This window comes from Salmo salar, chromosome ssa15, assembly GCF_905237065.1.
Source record: "Salmo salar chromosome ssa15, Ssal_v3.1, whole genome shotgun sequence".
NCBI classification, from domain to species: Eukaryota; Metazoa; Chordata; class Actinopteri; order Salmoniformes; family Salmonidae; genus Salmo; species Salmo salar.
In genome coordinates, this window is record NC_059456.1 from 78638490 (window position 1) to 78655377 (window position 16888).

The 16888-nt window shown below is 42.0% G+C and overlaps 1 protein-coding gene across 1 annotated transcript in view; it reads left to right on the forward strand.

The window, feature by feature from the left end:
* Positions 1 to 16888, forward strand: part of cntn3a.2 (contactin 3a, tandem duplicate 2) — a 72167-nt gene that overhangs the window by 33836 nt on the left and 21443 nt on the right. Inside the window, exons 15-16 of the mRNA XM_014145830.2 lie at positions 7870 to 8028; positions 8721 to 8870. Coding sequence (XP_014001305.1) covers positions 7870 to 8028; positions 8721 to 8870 — 309 coding nt within the window. The remainder of the gene's footprint in view (positions 1 to 7869; positions 8029 to 8720; positions 8871 to 16888) is intronic.

Below are 16888 nucleotides of genomic sequence, written 5' to 3' on the forward strand. Positions count from 1 at the left end.
CAAAAAAGCTCATCATTTATGTCCAAAAATCTCCGTCTCGTTAGCACATGATGTAAGCCAGCCGGACTTCTCGTCATGAACGAGGGGAAAAAATATATTTCCGTTCGTTCAAACATGTCAAACGTTGTATAGCATAAATCATTAGGGCCTTTTTTAACCAGAACATGAATAATATTCAAGGTGGACGAATGCATACTCTTTTATAACGTATTGGAACGAGGGTACCCAACATGAACTCGCGCCAGGTGTCTAATGGGACATCATCGTTCCATGGCTCTTGTTCGGTCAGATCTCCCTCCAGAAGACTCAAAACACTTTGTAAAGGCTGGTGACATCTAGTGGAAGCAATAGGAAGTGCCAAAATATTCCCAAGCCCCTGTGTTTTTCAATGGGATAGGTTTAAAGTCAATACAACACATCAGGTATCCACTTCCTGTCAGAAAATGTCTCAGGGTTTTGCCTGCCAAATGAGTTCTGTTATACTCACAGACACCATTCAAACAGTTTTAGAAACTTTAGAGTGTTTTCTATCCATATATAATAAGTATATGCATATTCTAGTTACTGGGTAGGATTAGTAACCAGATTAAATCGGGTACATTTTTTTTTATCCAGACGTGCAAATGCTGCCCCCTAGACCCAACAGGTTAAGTTGTTTTTGTCATAAATAATCGATAATATTTCAACGGGACAAAAGCTTCGTCAATAGAAAAGGAAAAACAAGAAAGGCGCGCTCCCGGTCGTGCGCTGGCTACATGTCTGGAAATGTACACTGTCCACACTGTGAATGTGCTGTTTCTCCCTCATTTTTCAGAGTAAAAGCCTGAAACAATGCCTAAAGACTGGCCACATGTTGTAGAAGGCATAGAGATCGTTAACGGCATCATAAGTCTTTGTATGGTGGATAGGCTTTCAATGGAAAAACAGGCATTTCAAAATAAAGGCACTTCTTGGATGGATTTTCCTCAGGTTTTCGCCTGCCATATCAGTTCTGTTATACTCACAGATATTATTTTAACAGTTTTGGAAACTTTAGAGTGTTTTCTATCCAAATCTACCAATTATATGCATATCCTAGCTTCTGGACCTGAGTAGCAGGCAGTTTACTTTGGACACGCTTTTCATCCAAAATTCCGAATGCTGCCCCCTACCCTAGTGAGGTTAAAGTCTCTGGCCACTAGGAGCGCCGCCTCTGGGTGAGTGGTTTCCTGTTTGCTTATTTCCTTATACAGCTGCCTGAGTGCGGTCTCAGTGCCAGCATCTGTTTGTGGTGGTAAATAAACAGCCACGAAAAGTATAGCTGAGAAGTCTCTAGGCAAGTAGTGTGGCCTGCAATTTATCACAATATACTCTACTTCAGGCGAGCAAAATCTAGAGACTGCCTTAGATTTTGTGCACCAGCTGTTGTTTACAGATATGCACAGGCCGCCCCCCCTCGTCTTACCGGAGTGTGCTGTTCTATCCTGCCGGTGCAGCATATATCCCGCTAGCTGAATATCCATGTCGTCATTGGATATGCACACAGGTCTTCCCTGTGGCTCAGTTGGTGTGTGCAACGCCAGGGTTGTGGGTTCGATTCCCATTGGGGGCCAGTACAAAAAATAAATTAAAAATTAAAAAATGCATGAAATGTATGAAATGTATTCATTCACTACTGTAAGTCGCTCTGGATAAGAGCGTCTGCTAAATGACTGAAATGTAAATGTAAAATGTCATTCAGCCACGATTACTGGTTATTTGAAAAAAAATCTAAAATCAAAACATTTTTATCCGATTTTCAAGTTTTTCTTTAAGAAGATTAGTCTATCCAAATTATCTCCAGTGAGCACAGATAGGCTTGCTGTGACAAAGGCAGCCGCTGTGGAGAATACCCTTTCGCTAGGGACAGAGGTCCCAGGCACAGCCAGGTAGTGCCTTGCTAACATGGCAACGTTAACTCTTTGGTCTTCCACCATGTACAGTTGAAGTCAGAAGTTTACATACACCTTAGCCAAATACATTTAAACTCAGTTTTTCACAATTCCTGACATTTAATCATTGTAAAAATTCCCTGTTTTAGGTCAGTTAGGATCACCACTTTATTTTAAGAATGTGAAATGCCAGAATAATAGTAGAGAGAATGATTTATTTCAGCTTTTATGTCTTTCATCACATTCCCAGTGGGTCAGAAGTTTACATACAGTCAATTAGTATTTGGTACTGTAGCACTGACTTTAAATTGTTTGAGTTGGGCCAAACGTTTCGGGTAGCCTTCCACAAGCTTCCCACAATAAGTTGGGTGAATTTTGGCCCAATCCTCCTGACAGAGCTGGTGTAACTGAGTCGGGGTTGTAGGCCTCCTTGCTCGCACACGCTTTTCAGTTCTGCCCAAAAGTTTTCTATAGGATTTAGGTCAGGGCTTTGTGATGGCCACTCCAATACCTTGACTTTGTTGTCCACAACTTTGGAAGTATGCTTGGGGTCATTGTCCATTTGGAAGACCCATTTGCGACCAAGCTTTAACTTCCTGACTGATGTCCTGAGATGTTGCTTCAATAATATATCCACATAATTGTCCTGCCTCATGATGCCATCTATTTTGTGAAGTGCACCAGTCCTTCCTGCAGCAAAGCACCCCCACAACATGATGCTGCCACCCCCGTGCTACACGGTTGGGATGGTGTTCTTTGGCTTGCAAGCCTCATCCAAACATAGCGATCTTCATTATGGCCAAACAGTTCTATTTTTGTTTCATCAGACCAGAGGACATTTCTCCGAAAAGTACGATATTTGTCCCCATGTGCAGTTGCAAACCATAGTCTGAAACTTCTAAAGCCATGACATAATTTTCGGGAATTTTACAAGCTATTTAAATTCACAGTCAACTTAGTAAACTTCTGACCCACTGGAATTGTGATACAGTGAATTATAAAAGTGAAATAATCTGTCTGTAAACAATTGTTGGAAAAATGACTTGTCATGCACACAGTAGATGTCCTAACCGACTTGCCAAAACTATAGTTTGTTAACAAGAAATTTGTGGAGTGGTTGAAAAACGAGTTTTAATGATTCCAACCTAAGTGTATGTAAACTTCCGACTTCAACTGTAAGTGGATCTCATCCAGGGGAATACAGTCTACTTCCCTGTATAAGGTCACCTCCTCCTCTATCACCTTGACCTTTGACTTAGTTCCCTGCTCCTGGGTCGTGAACAACTCCAGAAAAAGCTCAGCCATGGCAGATTTCTTTTCTGGAGGAGAACCCCTGTCGTCTGCCGTCTCTGGAGAGGGGTTGGTTCCTGTGGTATCTATGGCTTGACCCTGCAGAATTAAATTAGATGAAAATTACTATCTCTGAAGTGGCTTTAAAAATATGATTTGATGTTAGAAATATATATATTACTTTATAATAATTGTTAAATAAATCACAAATTAATTAAATAATAAATGTCACATGAACAAAACAAATACAATACCTATTGTGTATTGGTCACAATCTCTGCTGTGACTTCATTGTAGACTCTCAGACAAGCAGCAGCATCCAGGTGCAGCAGGGACTTGAACCTGGGGTCCAAAGCGGTTCTCTTGTGTAAGAAGTCTTGGACACCAGGGTCAGCATATCTAGGCTCCAGGTTAACTCTGATAGCAGTCTTGACATCCCTTACTGCGGGTTCATCTTCATCAGATGCCACCATTGATTTCAGGATCATTGTTTTCATAGGCAGGACCATGGAAACTGATGTGCATATCAGTGTTGTGACTGTTTTGAGAGGTTTGCACACTTTGATAACTTCCTCTGCTAGTCTTATGTCATTTTCAGACAAAGTCACAATACCTTTGACCTTCTTCCTCACATCTTGATCAGTCAGTGTAGAATACACCTCAACTTTCTGCTCAAGGTATCTCTCAACCATGTCATGGCTTGAATTCCATCTAGTAGGGACATCTTGGATTAGTTTGTGGTTTGGCAGCTCCGGCATCTCCTGTTTTGTCTCGTAAAAATGTGCAGTAGTTGTGCTTTTGTGAAAGAAGGATACCACCTTCCTGATATTTGCTAGGAGGCGAGAGATTGGATTCACTAACATTGCTTTTTGAGATGCTAGATTAATAATGTGAGCAAAGCATCCTATCTGTGGCCCCAATCCAGCTAGTGCAACTGCATTTACAATATTTCTAGTGTTGTCAGTGGTCACAGGAATCGTTTCATTATCCCTCTCCAACTTCCACACTGCAACTACTTCCCTTAGCTCTTCCCCCAAGTTTACACTGGTGTGACTACTCTCAAGGGGACGTGTTTGAAAGACAGGGCTTTTTATCTCCCACTCTGCCGTAATGAGATGAGCCGTTACAGTAAAATAGCTCTCTGTAGCTCTAGCCGTCCAACTCTCTGTTAGAGCAACTGACCGTGTACAACTGACCGCGTACAACTCGCTCTCAAGTTGTCTTTTTTTTTTTTTGTATGAGGCAGGTATTAATGTCTGGGCAAAATGTGTACGGGAAGGAATAGTGAAGCGCGGCACGACCACTTTAAACATGTTTCTGAACCCCGCATTCTCTACCACAGAGAAGGGTCTCATATCTGAATGAATTTTGCTATCGCTGTGTTGATTTCTTTAGCCCTACCGGAGTCAGCCGCACTTTGGGGGGATGTCGGGGCAAATGAGTAGTCATGTTACTCGTATAACCACATGAATAGTCTATCGGCAATGAACAGAGCATACATGTTGTAGAAGTTTTATCCACCACTCGTTGGCAAAGCCTGTTATAGTTTACAGGGAAACCGAAATGTTCCCAGACGGCAGACCTGAATGATACTGGGGCGTCTTCTAGTTCTGGCTTGCCATGTTGCTCCTTTGCATTTAGCTAACTGCTAATTCCTTCATCAGCTAATTGATGCTACGACGGTCTCTTAGCTCTGTTCTCGCTGGAGTGAAATAACTAATGAGCGGAGCTGCATACAGCTACAAGACAAAACAACTTTCTTTTTTTTAAGACAACTTTATTACTAAACTCTGAAAAAAAAGAAACGGCCCTTTTTCAGGACCCTGTCGTTCAAAGATAATTTGTAAATATACAAATCACTTCACAGATCTTCATTGTAAAGGGTTTAAACACTAGTTCCCATGCTTGTTCAATGAACCATAAACAATTAATGAACATGCACCTGTGGAACGGGGACACTAACAGCTTACAGACAGAAGGCAATTAAGGTAACAGTTATGAAAACTTAGGACACTAAAGAGGCCTTTCTACTGACTCTGAAAAACACCAAAAGAAAGATGCTCAAGGTCCCTGCTCATCTGCGTGAACGTGCCTTAGGCATGCTTCAAGGAGGCGTGAGGACTGAAGATGTGGCCAGGGAAATAAATTGCAATGTCCGTACTGTGAGACGCCTAAGACAGCGCTACAGGGAGACCGGACGGGCAGCTGATCGTCCTCGCAGTGGCAGTCCATGTGTAACAACACCTGTACAGGATCAGTACATCCGAACATCGCACCTGCGGGACAGGTACAGGATGGCAACCACAACTGCCCGAGTTACACCAGGAACGCACAATCCCTCCATCAGTGCTCAGACTGTTCGCAATAGGCTGAGAGAGGCTGGACTGAGGGCTTGTAGGCCGGTTGTAAGGCAGGTCCTCACCAGACATCACCGGCAACAACATCGCTTATGGGCACAAACACACCGTCGCTGGACCAGACAGGACTGGCAAAAAGTGCTCTTCACTGACGAGTCGCGGTTTTGTCTCACCAGGGGTGATGGTCGGATTCACGTTTATCGTCGAAGGAATGAGCGTTACACCGAGGACTGTACTCTGGAGCGGGATCGATTTGGAGATGGAGGGTCCGTCACGGCCTGGGGCGGTGTGTCACAGCATCATCGGACTGAGCTTGTTGTCATTGCAGGCAATCTCAATGCTGTGCGTTACAGGGAAGACATCCTCCTCCCTCATGTGGTACCCTTTCTGCAGGCTCATCCTGACATGACCCTCCAGCATGACAATGCCACCAGCCATACTGCTCATTCTGTGCATGATTTCCTGCAAGACAGGAATGTCAGTGTTCTTCCATTGCCAGCGAAGAGCCCGGATCTCAATCCCATTGAGTACGTCTGGAACCTGTTGGATCGGAGGGTGAGGGCTAGGGCCATTCCTCCAGAAATGTCCGGGAACTTGCAGGTGCCTTGGTGGAAGAGTGGGGTAACATCTCACAGCAAGAACTGGCAAATCTGGTGCAGTCCATGAGGAGGAGATGCACTGCAGTACTTAATGCAGCTGATGGCCACACCAGATACCGACTGTTACTTTTGATTTTGACCCCCCCCCCCCCTTTGTTCAGGGACACATTATTCCATTTCTGTTAGTCACATGTCTGTGAAACTTGTCTGTGAAACAGTGAGAGGACATTAATTTTTTTGCTGGGTTTATATAGATATTTTTCCCACATTAATTTATACGACATGGATTTATGCAATAATATTTTTTTACAATCAAATATATGTATGTATGTATGTATGTATATATGTATATATATATATATATATATATATATCTTCCTAGCTGGAATATATGATTAATGTATTGTTCGGTTCGCAGTGCGTACCGAACCGTGCACCGTGGACCCTGTACCGAATACACGTACCGTTTCACCCCTATTATTCATTCATCTTATGCAACATTCAGAAGTAAACCTGACAGTTGGGAAATGTCCACTTTAAGAGATACAGTTATGTGTGTTTCCTGTCCTTCATGAGATCACCAAATGAAAACACACTCGACATGACTGTCCCTTAAGTGTCCACGGACCATTCCCACATTCTCAAAAATATAAATATTGTTTAATTTTCCCATTTTGGGGATTATGAGTTTCTGCAAGAGAAGCTCTGTTCTCCATAGACTCTCTCCCTCAATACTGCATGGCAGTTTCTACCAGGTATTTATGACCATTGTAAAACTTGATGTGGGAGAGAGAATGAGAGAGGAGGAGCCACGATCTACAACCAAAAAGGGCCACGTCGTGACAGATTCAACTACAAAGACCAGGGAGGTTTTCCAATGCCTCGCAATGAAGTGCACTGATTGGTAGATGGGTAAAAAAATATATATCCCTTTGAGCATGATGAAGTTATTAATTACACTTTGGATGGTGTGTCAATACACCCAGTCACTACAAAGACACATGCGTCTTTCCTAACTCAGTTGCCGGAGAGGAAGGAAACCGCTCAGGGATTTCACCATGAGGCCAATGGTGACTTTAAAACAGTTACAGAGTTTAATGGCTATGATAGGAGGAAACTAAAGATGGATCAACAACATTGTAGTTACTCCACATACTAACCTAATTGATTGACATAGTGAAAAGAAGGAAGCCTGTACAGAATAAAAATATTCCAAAACATGCATTGTGTTTGTAACAAGGCACTAAAGTAATACTGCAACAAAAAAAATTGGCAAAGCAATTCACTTTTTTTCCTGAATACAAAGTGTTATGTTTGGGGCAAATCCAATACAACACATTACTGAGTACGACTCTCCGTATTTTCAAGCATAGTGGGGGCTGAATGTTATGGGTATGCTTGTACTCGTTAAGGACTGTGGAGTTTTTCAGGATAAAGATTCATGGAATTAGTCAAGGGGTATGAATACTTTCAGAAGGCACTGTATGTCATTTAGCAGACAGTTTTATCCAAAATGACTAACAGTCTTGCGTGCATATAGTAGCACCGTATAGGGAATAGGGAGTCATTTGAGATTGGCTCGGTGTGGATGGCAGCTGAATTAAGGAGCTGTTGGAGCAGCAGATAATAAAGAGGTGTGTGTGTGTGTGCGTGCCTGCATGTGCGTGTACATTGGGGGGGACTCTAACTCTGCTTATTTTGCGATCGAGTCAGGCCCCCCTGGCCCTCCAGACACAGTGGCAGTGGACGAGGTGACGGACAGCACAGCCCAGCTCTCATGGAGCCGCGGCAGGGATAACGGCAGCCCCATCACCAGCTACCTTATCCAGACCAGGACCCCCTTCACTGTGGGCTGGCAAAGGGTGGACACAGGTAGGACTGCACATTGATCTAGCCTCTTTGTTTATCTGTGCAGATTTAATTGATAGGTCATACATTTCATCAGGGATGGAAATTAGGCTAGCCCACTAGCCTGTGGCTAGTTCTTTTCAGACTGGTATAGCAGAAAATGTTCCCAACTAGCCTGCCGGCTAGTGAAATTCTGTGTTTTCAAATATGGCTTGGCACAGATTTTGGACCCGGGCTAGTAAAAATTGCAGTCTTCTTGGCCGGCTGGCCAGTGCCCAATATCCATACGTTCCATCCCTGCATTTGGGGTCCTGAGTGGTGCGGCGGTCTAAGGCACTGTATCTCAGTGCTAGAGGCGTCACTACAGACCCTGGTTCGATTCCAGGCTGTATCACAACCAGCCGTGATTGGGAGTCCCATAGGGCGGCGCACAATTGGCCCAGCTTCGTAGGGGTTTGGCCGGGGTAGGCTGTCATTATAAATAAGAATTTGTTCTTAACTGACTTCCCTGGTTAAATAAAATAAAAACATGTGATAATGAACATGTGAAAGAATATTTAATGTTGAGCCACAACAACAGATCATGTAGATGCCCTATCCTTGGATTAAAGGGAACCGTGTATATTTTTTTACCATAAGGGACTATTCGATTGAAATGATGGTTTATCTACATTGATGTGATGCCTGATCTTAGCTTTATTTCCCTCTGTCTCTAGTTCCTGAGGTAATTGATGGCAACACACTGACAGCCACGGTGGTGGATCTCAATGCCTGGGTGGAGTACGAGTTTCGAGTTGTGGCAAAGAACAGCGTGGGAGTGGGCGAGCCCAGTCCCACCTCCCTCCAGACACGGACAGAGGATGCAGGTGAGTTGTTCACGCAAATTCCACTCCATAAAACGCTTCATAAAATGCTTCATAAAACGCTTCATAAACTTTTCATGACAAGTAGCTGGGTCATTCCACGAATAGAGTGCATTTTGCATCCCTTTTGATTTTAAGTAGAAATTGTGCACCATATTGAATTTTAAAATCCTGTGATATTAAATGCAAGTGCCCTTTAAAAGGTTGAGTAAGTTTGATTTTTGTCCTCAATTGTACCCACATTTCTATTATATGTAAATAGTTTATGATAAGTAAATGCCATAATGTAGATATTTTGTAAGAAAAAATCTAATAGGGAGCAGTATCTAAGTCATTTTAGCTGTCACGCTAGCTATTCGGTCCAAACCACTGAGCTATATATGAACTAGAGCCCACTTTCAAGATGGACAACCATTGTTTTCAATGTAATCTACTCATGTTTGCATGCACTCTTTCGTGGTTGTACAGATCCGGTTTTAGAGAGCTGATTACGCCTGCGCATGAGCACTTAGTGCGCACTGGAGCAGCGCGAGAAGTGACAACATCATCAGGTCATCCAGAAATTTGACTGAGTGAATTCATATAAAATGTTAATATCTTTGGGTGTGAGTGATGGAAAAAAATCAGCCTGTAAGACAATTTACTTTAATAAGTTAATGGATGTTTTTGTAAAGTGTATTATTTGCAATTTTCTCATTTGACTTCTCTATGGGAGCTGCAGCAGGTAGCCTAGTGGTTAGAGCGTTGGGCCAGTAACTGGAAGGTTGCTGGATCAAATCCCGAGCGGACAAGGTTAAAATCTGTTGTTCTGCCCCTGAGCAAGGTAGTTAACCCATTGTTCCCCGGGCGCCGTGGATGTTGATTAAGGCTAGTAACCCCCCCTGCACCTTTCTGATCCAGAGGGGTTGGGTTAAATGTGGAAGACACATTTCAGTTGAATACATTCAGTTGGACAACTGACTAGGCTGTCTATGAGAATGTTAATTTTGGGCTTGACTTCAGCTAAACTGCAATACCGAAAGTGTCCTCTGGGTACAGTGAAAAGCATGCTTCTAGACCGGAAACCTGGGGCCTTGGTACCAAGCAATGTAAAGAGAGGGAACAGTCAGATGCGTCATAATACCCCGAAAGTAAAGCCGCACTGGAAGACATATTTGAAATGGAATTACATTGAAAACAATGGAGCAGGGTGGGAAAAATCCCATTAAGTATTTTTGGAAGGTCTGTGGTTACAATTCTACTAAGAAATGAAATACAGTGCATTCGGAAAGTATTCAGACTCCTTGACTTTTTCCACATTTTTTTCCCTCATCAATCTACACACAATACCCCATAATGACAAAGACAAAAAATGAAATATCACATTTACATAAGTATTCAGTCCCTTTACTCGATTACAGCCTTGAGTCTTCTTGGGTATGACGCTACAAGCTTGGTACACTTGTATTTGGAGAGTTTCTCCCATTCTTCTCTGCAGATCCTCTCAAGCTCGGTCAAGTTGGATGGGGGAGCATTGCTGCACAGCTATTTTAAAGTCTCTCCAGAGATGTTCGATCAGGTTCAAGTCCGGGCTCTGGCTGGGCCACTCAAGGACATTCAGAGACTTGTCCCGAAGCCACTCCCGCATTGTCTTGGCTGTGTGCTTAGGTTCATTGTCCTGTTGGAAGGTGAACCTCCCCAGCCTGAGCACTCTGGAGCAGGTTTTCATCAAGGATCTCTTCGTACTTTTCTCTGTTCATCTTTCCCTCGATCCTGACTAGTCTCCCAGTTCCAGCCACTGAAAAACATCCCCATAATATGATCCTGCCACCACCCTGCTTCACCATAGAGATGGTGTCAGGTTTCCTCCAGACATGACGCTTGGCATTCAGACCAAAGATTTCTTGGTTTCTTGGTTTCATCAGACCAGAGAATCTTGTTTCTCATGGTCTGAGAGTCCTTTAGGTGCCTTTTGGCAAACTCCAAGCAGGCTGTCATTTGCCTTTTACTGAGGAGTGGCTTCCGTCTGGCCACTCTACCATAAAAGCCTGATTGGTGGAGTGCTGCAGAGATGCTTGTCCTTCTGGAAGATTTTCCAATCTGTCATAGTGACCACCTCCCTGACCAAGGCCCTTCTCCCCCGATTGCTCAGTTTGGCCGGGCGACCAGCTCTAGGAAGAGTCTTGGTGGTTCCAAACGTCTTCCATTTAAGAATGATGGAGGCCACTGTGTTCTTGGAGACCTTCAATGACACAGACATTTTTTGGTACCCTTCCCCAGATCTGTGCCACAACACAATCCTGTCTCGGAGCACTACGGACAATTCCTTCGACCTCATGGCTTGTTTTTTGCTCTGACATGCCCTGTCAACTGTGGGATCTTATATAGACAGGTGTGTGCCTTTCCAAATAATGTCCAATCAATTGAATTTACCACAGGTGGACTCCCGTTGTAGAAACATCTCAAGGATGATCAATGGAAAAAGGATGCACCTGACCTCAATTTCGAGTCTCATAGCAAAGTGTCTGAATACTTATCTAAATAAGATATTTCTGTTTTTTATTTATAATACATTTGCAAACATTTCTTAAAAACTGTTTTTGTTTTGTCATTATGGGGTATTGTGTGTAGACTGATGAGGGAAAAAATGTATTTAATACATTTTAGAATAAGGCTGTAACGTAACAAAATGTGGAAAAGTCAAGGGGTCTGAATACTTTATGGATGCACTGTATATGCAACGAATGGTATTGGCAAGCTATTTCATAGTTTTTTTTTATGGGTCCATTATTATCCCATTTCAATTTTATAAGATGCTTTGGGCAGAGCAATTTAATCAATGTAATGTATCAAATTCAATATAACTAAAATATCACAAAGATATCGTAATAAACCCCCAGTAACAACTTATTTTTGTCAGGGAATAGGAAACAAGAACCTCAACCTACAGTGGTCAATTTTTTTTGCCATATTTAGAAGCAAGCACCAACACATTTGATAAAAACTGAAACACACATGTGAAAGCTTAATTACATAAAGGATGGAATATGTCATGATAAAAACAAGAGAATGGAATATAATTGGATAAATTAGAAAAAAGATTAGTTGAGATGCAGCCAACACTCATGTGTGGATTGCTATTCCTAAAATCAATATGGACATCACCTGGTGCTGAATGTTGAGTAGGCTAATTTAATAACAAGAGGGCTTTGTTGGAGCCCTATTTAAGAAATAATAGATAGGCTTACCTGTTTGATAGATGCAGTTATGTTATTCATATATTTGTTGGTAGGCCTAGCTATTTCCTCAAATACTGTCACCAGGCCTACCTCTATGTCTGTGGAGGGCTTGGTGTATGGCTGAAACCAGCGCTCGAATTGAGGGGGTAAAGGGCAAAAAGCATACCCCTTGTTGCCTTACAATTGAGGGAGGAAATAAAATGGATCCAGATTATATAAAGCAATCAATAACGATGATAAACTTGATGATTAACACAATGCTTTGTGCTAAAAACGAGCTGTAAAATACACAAGAAAGACACGACTCTGATGCACACGGAGATGAAGTATATTTGGTTAGTCTATGACATTCAGAGGTTGAGCTACGGAGGCCTTCTGCAGGTCGAGGACACCAACAATATTGACTTTGTTTGGGAAGTATTTAGTAATCTAATACAATCACAATGTGACTGTTGCAATCAATTGAGATATTCATGTTATGTAAAAGAGAATATGTTTTTAAGCCCAGGTAGCTTTTTGGGACGCACTTGTAGCTTCTGCTTTTGGGTTACAACACTGACGAGTAGCCAGCTTCAAATTCTTCATTGGACTCAGGCCTCATGTCTGGGGTTGATTCATGACGACGTCTCATATTTAATTATTTGCTTACAGCGACAGTTTTGTTGCAAACAAGACACTGGTTTGGCATCGGAGAAGTATGGTAAGATGAATATCACTTAATAGGGTATTAATAGAGACATTTAAATGTTTACGTTATTGTCATTGAATTAATTAGCCCACTAACCAGATGTGTTCAATGTGTAGTGTAGGCCTATGAATTGGGCTGCGAGTCTTTGCTAGCCTTTGCTGTTCTGGCCCGCTGACTAGCTACAAGCTCAGGAAGAAATTGGCTGTAGGCCAAACCTAGTTGCCAATCCCTGTTGCATATCGTAAATTCAATCACCCCCTTCACGATCTTCATCTTCATTCAGATCGTTCAAAAATATGTGGATACAGTGCTAAACTTGAAGAACTCATGGTTCTCTGGTTCTCTCTGTGAAGTGACATTATGTTGTTGCTCGCTAGTGCGGTCTGAAGAAGAAACAATATACTGTTCAATGTAACAACAATTGCTTGCAAACGGCACAGGTGTGAGATTTGTTTCACTATAGAAGCACTGGTCCTCTTAAATTGTAATTCCAGGTTGTACAAAAATATTTCAGGGCATGTGACGGTCTGCTCTGCCATTGCTCTCCTTCACAAAAGGGCGGTATACAGTCATGACAGGCATAGGGTTGCTATAAGACGAAAATGGGAAAATAATGGAACCGTGATAAAACTATGAAATAGCTCCCCAAAACCATCTGATGTATATATGTAATTTATTACTAGAATTGTGATCACAGACCTTCCCAAAAATACAATGAATTGAGTTTTAATTTGCTCGACCATGCTCCATTGTTTTCAATGTAATTCCGTCTAAAATCTGGCTCCCAGTGTGGCTTTACTTCCGGGGTATTAGGATGCATCTGACTCAGTGCTTGACTTAGGCCGGAACTGTCCGCAGTGCCGTCCCGGCAACTCCAATTTTGGGGGAACGGCGTACAGGCTCCTCTATAAAACAAAGTGGCTTATCACCAGCCTGGATTCACACACACACAGTGTAAAAAAAAAAGGATGATCAAAGCGGAATTAAGGCGAGATCTGCATTGAATAACAATGGAGAGTGGGCATTCATATCCTGATTCCACTGTTCAAGTTTATTTGCCGCTAGTCTGTGAATCCGGTGTATACGTGCCAGTAGTCTGTTCGAGTTTGAGAATTCGCACATTGAGAATGCGCCAGACTGAATGTGCAGGATGTGCTGTTCCAAATTGCATGACAATCCTGGAAAAGTCATGGAATTTGAACGTGTTTTCCTTTTTTAAATATATGCTCAATCACTTAAAAATGTATATATCAGCCATGATCAGAATTAGGCCTACCCTTCAGTGCGTCTCTCTGTGTGTGCTGTGCTTCATCTGTATGTGTGCCAGTGCGAATGGGCTGTTGCTCGAGGAGAGAGAGACATTTCAGCAGCAGGTAGCCTAGATAATAATTAGATTAACGATATAGCCAATTCAAAACATAGCTTGTAGTACTGCTAGTTATCTTGCTAGTTAACTTTTTAGCTATAAGCATTAACATCATAGACTTGTTGTCGTCTTTCCACCGGCACTGTTGAGAAATACTGTACGAGTCAAAAGTTGGACACACCTACTCATTCCCAGTGGTGGAAGAAGTACCCAATTGTCATACTTGAGTAAAAGTAAAGATACCTTAATAGAAAATTACTCAAGTAAATGTTAAAGTCCCCCATTAAAATACTACTTGAGTAAAAGTCTAAAAGTATTTGGTTTTAAATATACTTAAGTATCTAAAGTAAATGTAATGTTAATATACGTTAAGTATCAAAAGTAAAAGTATAAATAATTTCAAATTCCTTATATTAAGCAAATAATTAACATTTTCGGATAGCCAGGGGCACACTCCAACACTCAGACATAATTTACAAACTAAGAATTTGTGCTTCGTGAGTCCGTGAATCCACCAGATCAGAGGCAGTAGGGATTACCAGTGATGTTCTCTTTATTAGTGCATGAATTGTACCATTTCCTGTCCTGCTAAGCATTAAAAATGTAAAGAGTATTTTGGGTGTCAGGAAAAATGTATAGAGTAAAAAGTACATTTTTTCTTTAGAAATGTAGTGAAGTAAAAGTAAAAGTTGAAAAAAAAAATTAAGTAAAGTAGAGATACCGCAAAAAACTGAAGTACTTTACACCACTGCTCATTCCAGGGTCTTTCTTTATTTTTACTATTTTCTACATAATAGTGAAGATATCAAAACTATAAAATAACACATATGGAATCATGTAGTAAACAAAAAAGTGAAGCAAATAAAAATATATTTTATATTTGAGTTTCTTCAAAGTAGCTACCCTTTGCCTTGATGACAGCTTCATAAGGTAGTCACCTGGAAGGTGTGCTTTGTTAAAAGTAAAATAGTGGAATTCCTTCTTAATGTGTTTGAGCCAATTAGTTGTGTTGTGACGAGGTAGGGGTGGTATACAGAAGATATCCCTATTTGGTAAAAGACCAAGTCCATATTATGGCATGAACAGCTCAAATAAGTAAAGAGAAATGACAGAGTATCATTACTTTAAGACGTGAAGGTCAGTCAATCCGGAATATTAAGAATATTACGTTTCTTCAAATGCAGTCGCTAAAACCATCAAGCACTATGATGAAAATGGCTCTCATGAGGACCGCCACAGGAAAGGAAGACCCAGAGAGTTACCTCTGCTGCAAAGTATAAGTTCATTAGAGTTACCAGCCTCAAAAATTGCAGCACAAATAAATGCTTTACAGAGTTCATGTAACAGACACATCTCAACATCAACTGTTCAGAGGAGACTGTGTGAATCAGGTATTCATGGTCAAATTGTTGCAAGAAACCACTACTAAAGGACACCAATAAGAAGAAGAGACTTGCTTGGGCCAAGAAACACAAGTAATGGACATTAGACCAGTGGAAATCTGTCCTTTGGTCGGATGATTCCAAATGTGAGTTTTTTGGTTCCAACCGCCGTGTCTTTGTGAGACGCAGAGTAGGTGAACGGATGATTTCCGCATGTGTGGTTCCCACCGTGAAGGATGGAGGAGGAGGTGTGATGGCGTGGGGGTGCTTTGCTGGTGACACTGTCAGTGATTTTTTTAGAATTCAAGGCACCCTTAACCAGCATGGCTACCACAGCATTCTGCAGCAATACGTCATCCCATCTGGTTTGGGCTTAGTGGGACTATTATTTGTTTTCAACATGACAATGACCCAACACACCTCCAGGCTGTGTAAGGGATATTTGACCAAGAAGGAGAATGGTGGAGGGCTGCATCAGATGACTTGGCCTCCACAATCACCCGACCTGAACCCAATTGAGATGGTTTGGGATGAGTTGGACCGCAGAGGAAGGAAAAGCAGCCAACAAGTGCTGAGAATATGTGGGAACTCCTTCAAGACTGTTGGAAAAGCATTCCAGGTGAAGCTGGTTGAGAGAATGCCAAGATTGTGCAAAGCTGTCATCAAGGCAAAAGGAGGCTACTTTGAAGAATCTAAAATATATTTTTATTGGTTTAAAACGTTTTTGGTTACTACATGATTCCTATGTGTAATTTCATAGTTTTGATGTCTTCACTATTATTCTAAAATGTAGAAAATACTAAAAACTAAGAAAAACCCTGGAATGAGTAGGTGTGTCCAAACTTTTGACTGTTGCTGTATATATATTTTTTTGTTTTAGCAAAACAGGTGTGGCTCAAAATAGGTAGGGCTCTGTCCCTGCCCTGAATGACGGGTCGCCACTGCTCCTGCACCTCTTTCATCCCAAGTCAAGCACTGATATGACAGTTGCTTCTCTTTACATTTCTTGCTTTGTCCGAACCTAGCATTGAATCAAGGCGATTTGTCGCGCTATGCAGAGACGTCCCAAGGATCCCGGATAGCATGGACGATGCAGACGGGTCGCCAATAGTTGCCACAAGTCATGAACCCCCTCCCTACAATACTATCTTAAATCTAGCCCTAACCTTAGCGCTAACCTTAACCACACTGCTAACTTTTGCCTAACCCTAACATTAAATTATTACATTTTGACTTTGTGGTTGTGGTAACTAGTGGAAACCATGCAGATGTTGATATTTTCCGAGGCGCGGGTTGCTAGGCAACCCTCCTGGACTTTCCGGGGCAGGCCTGCCTCTCACCCGGCTACAGCCAGCGTGAGAAACTTG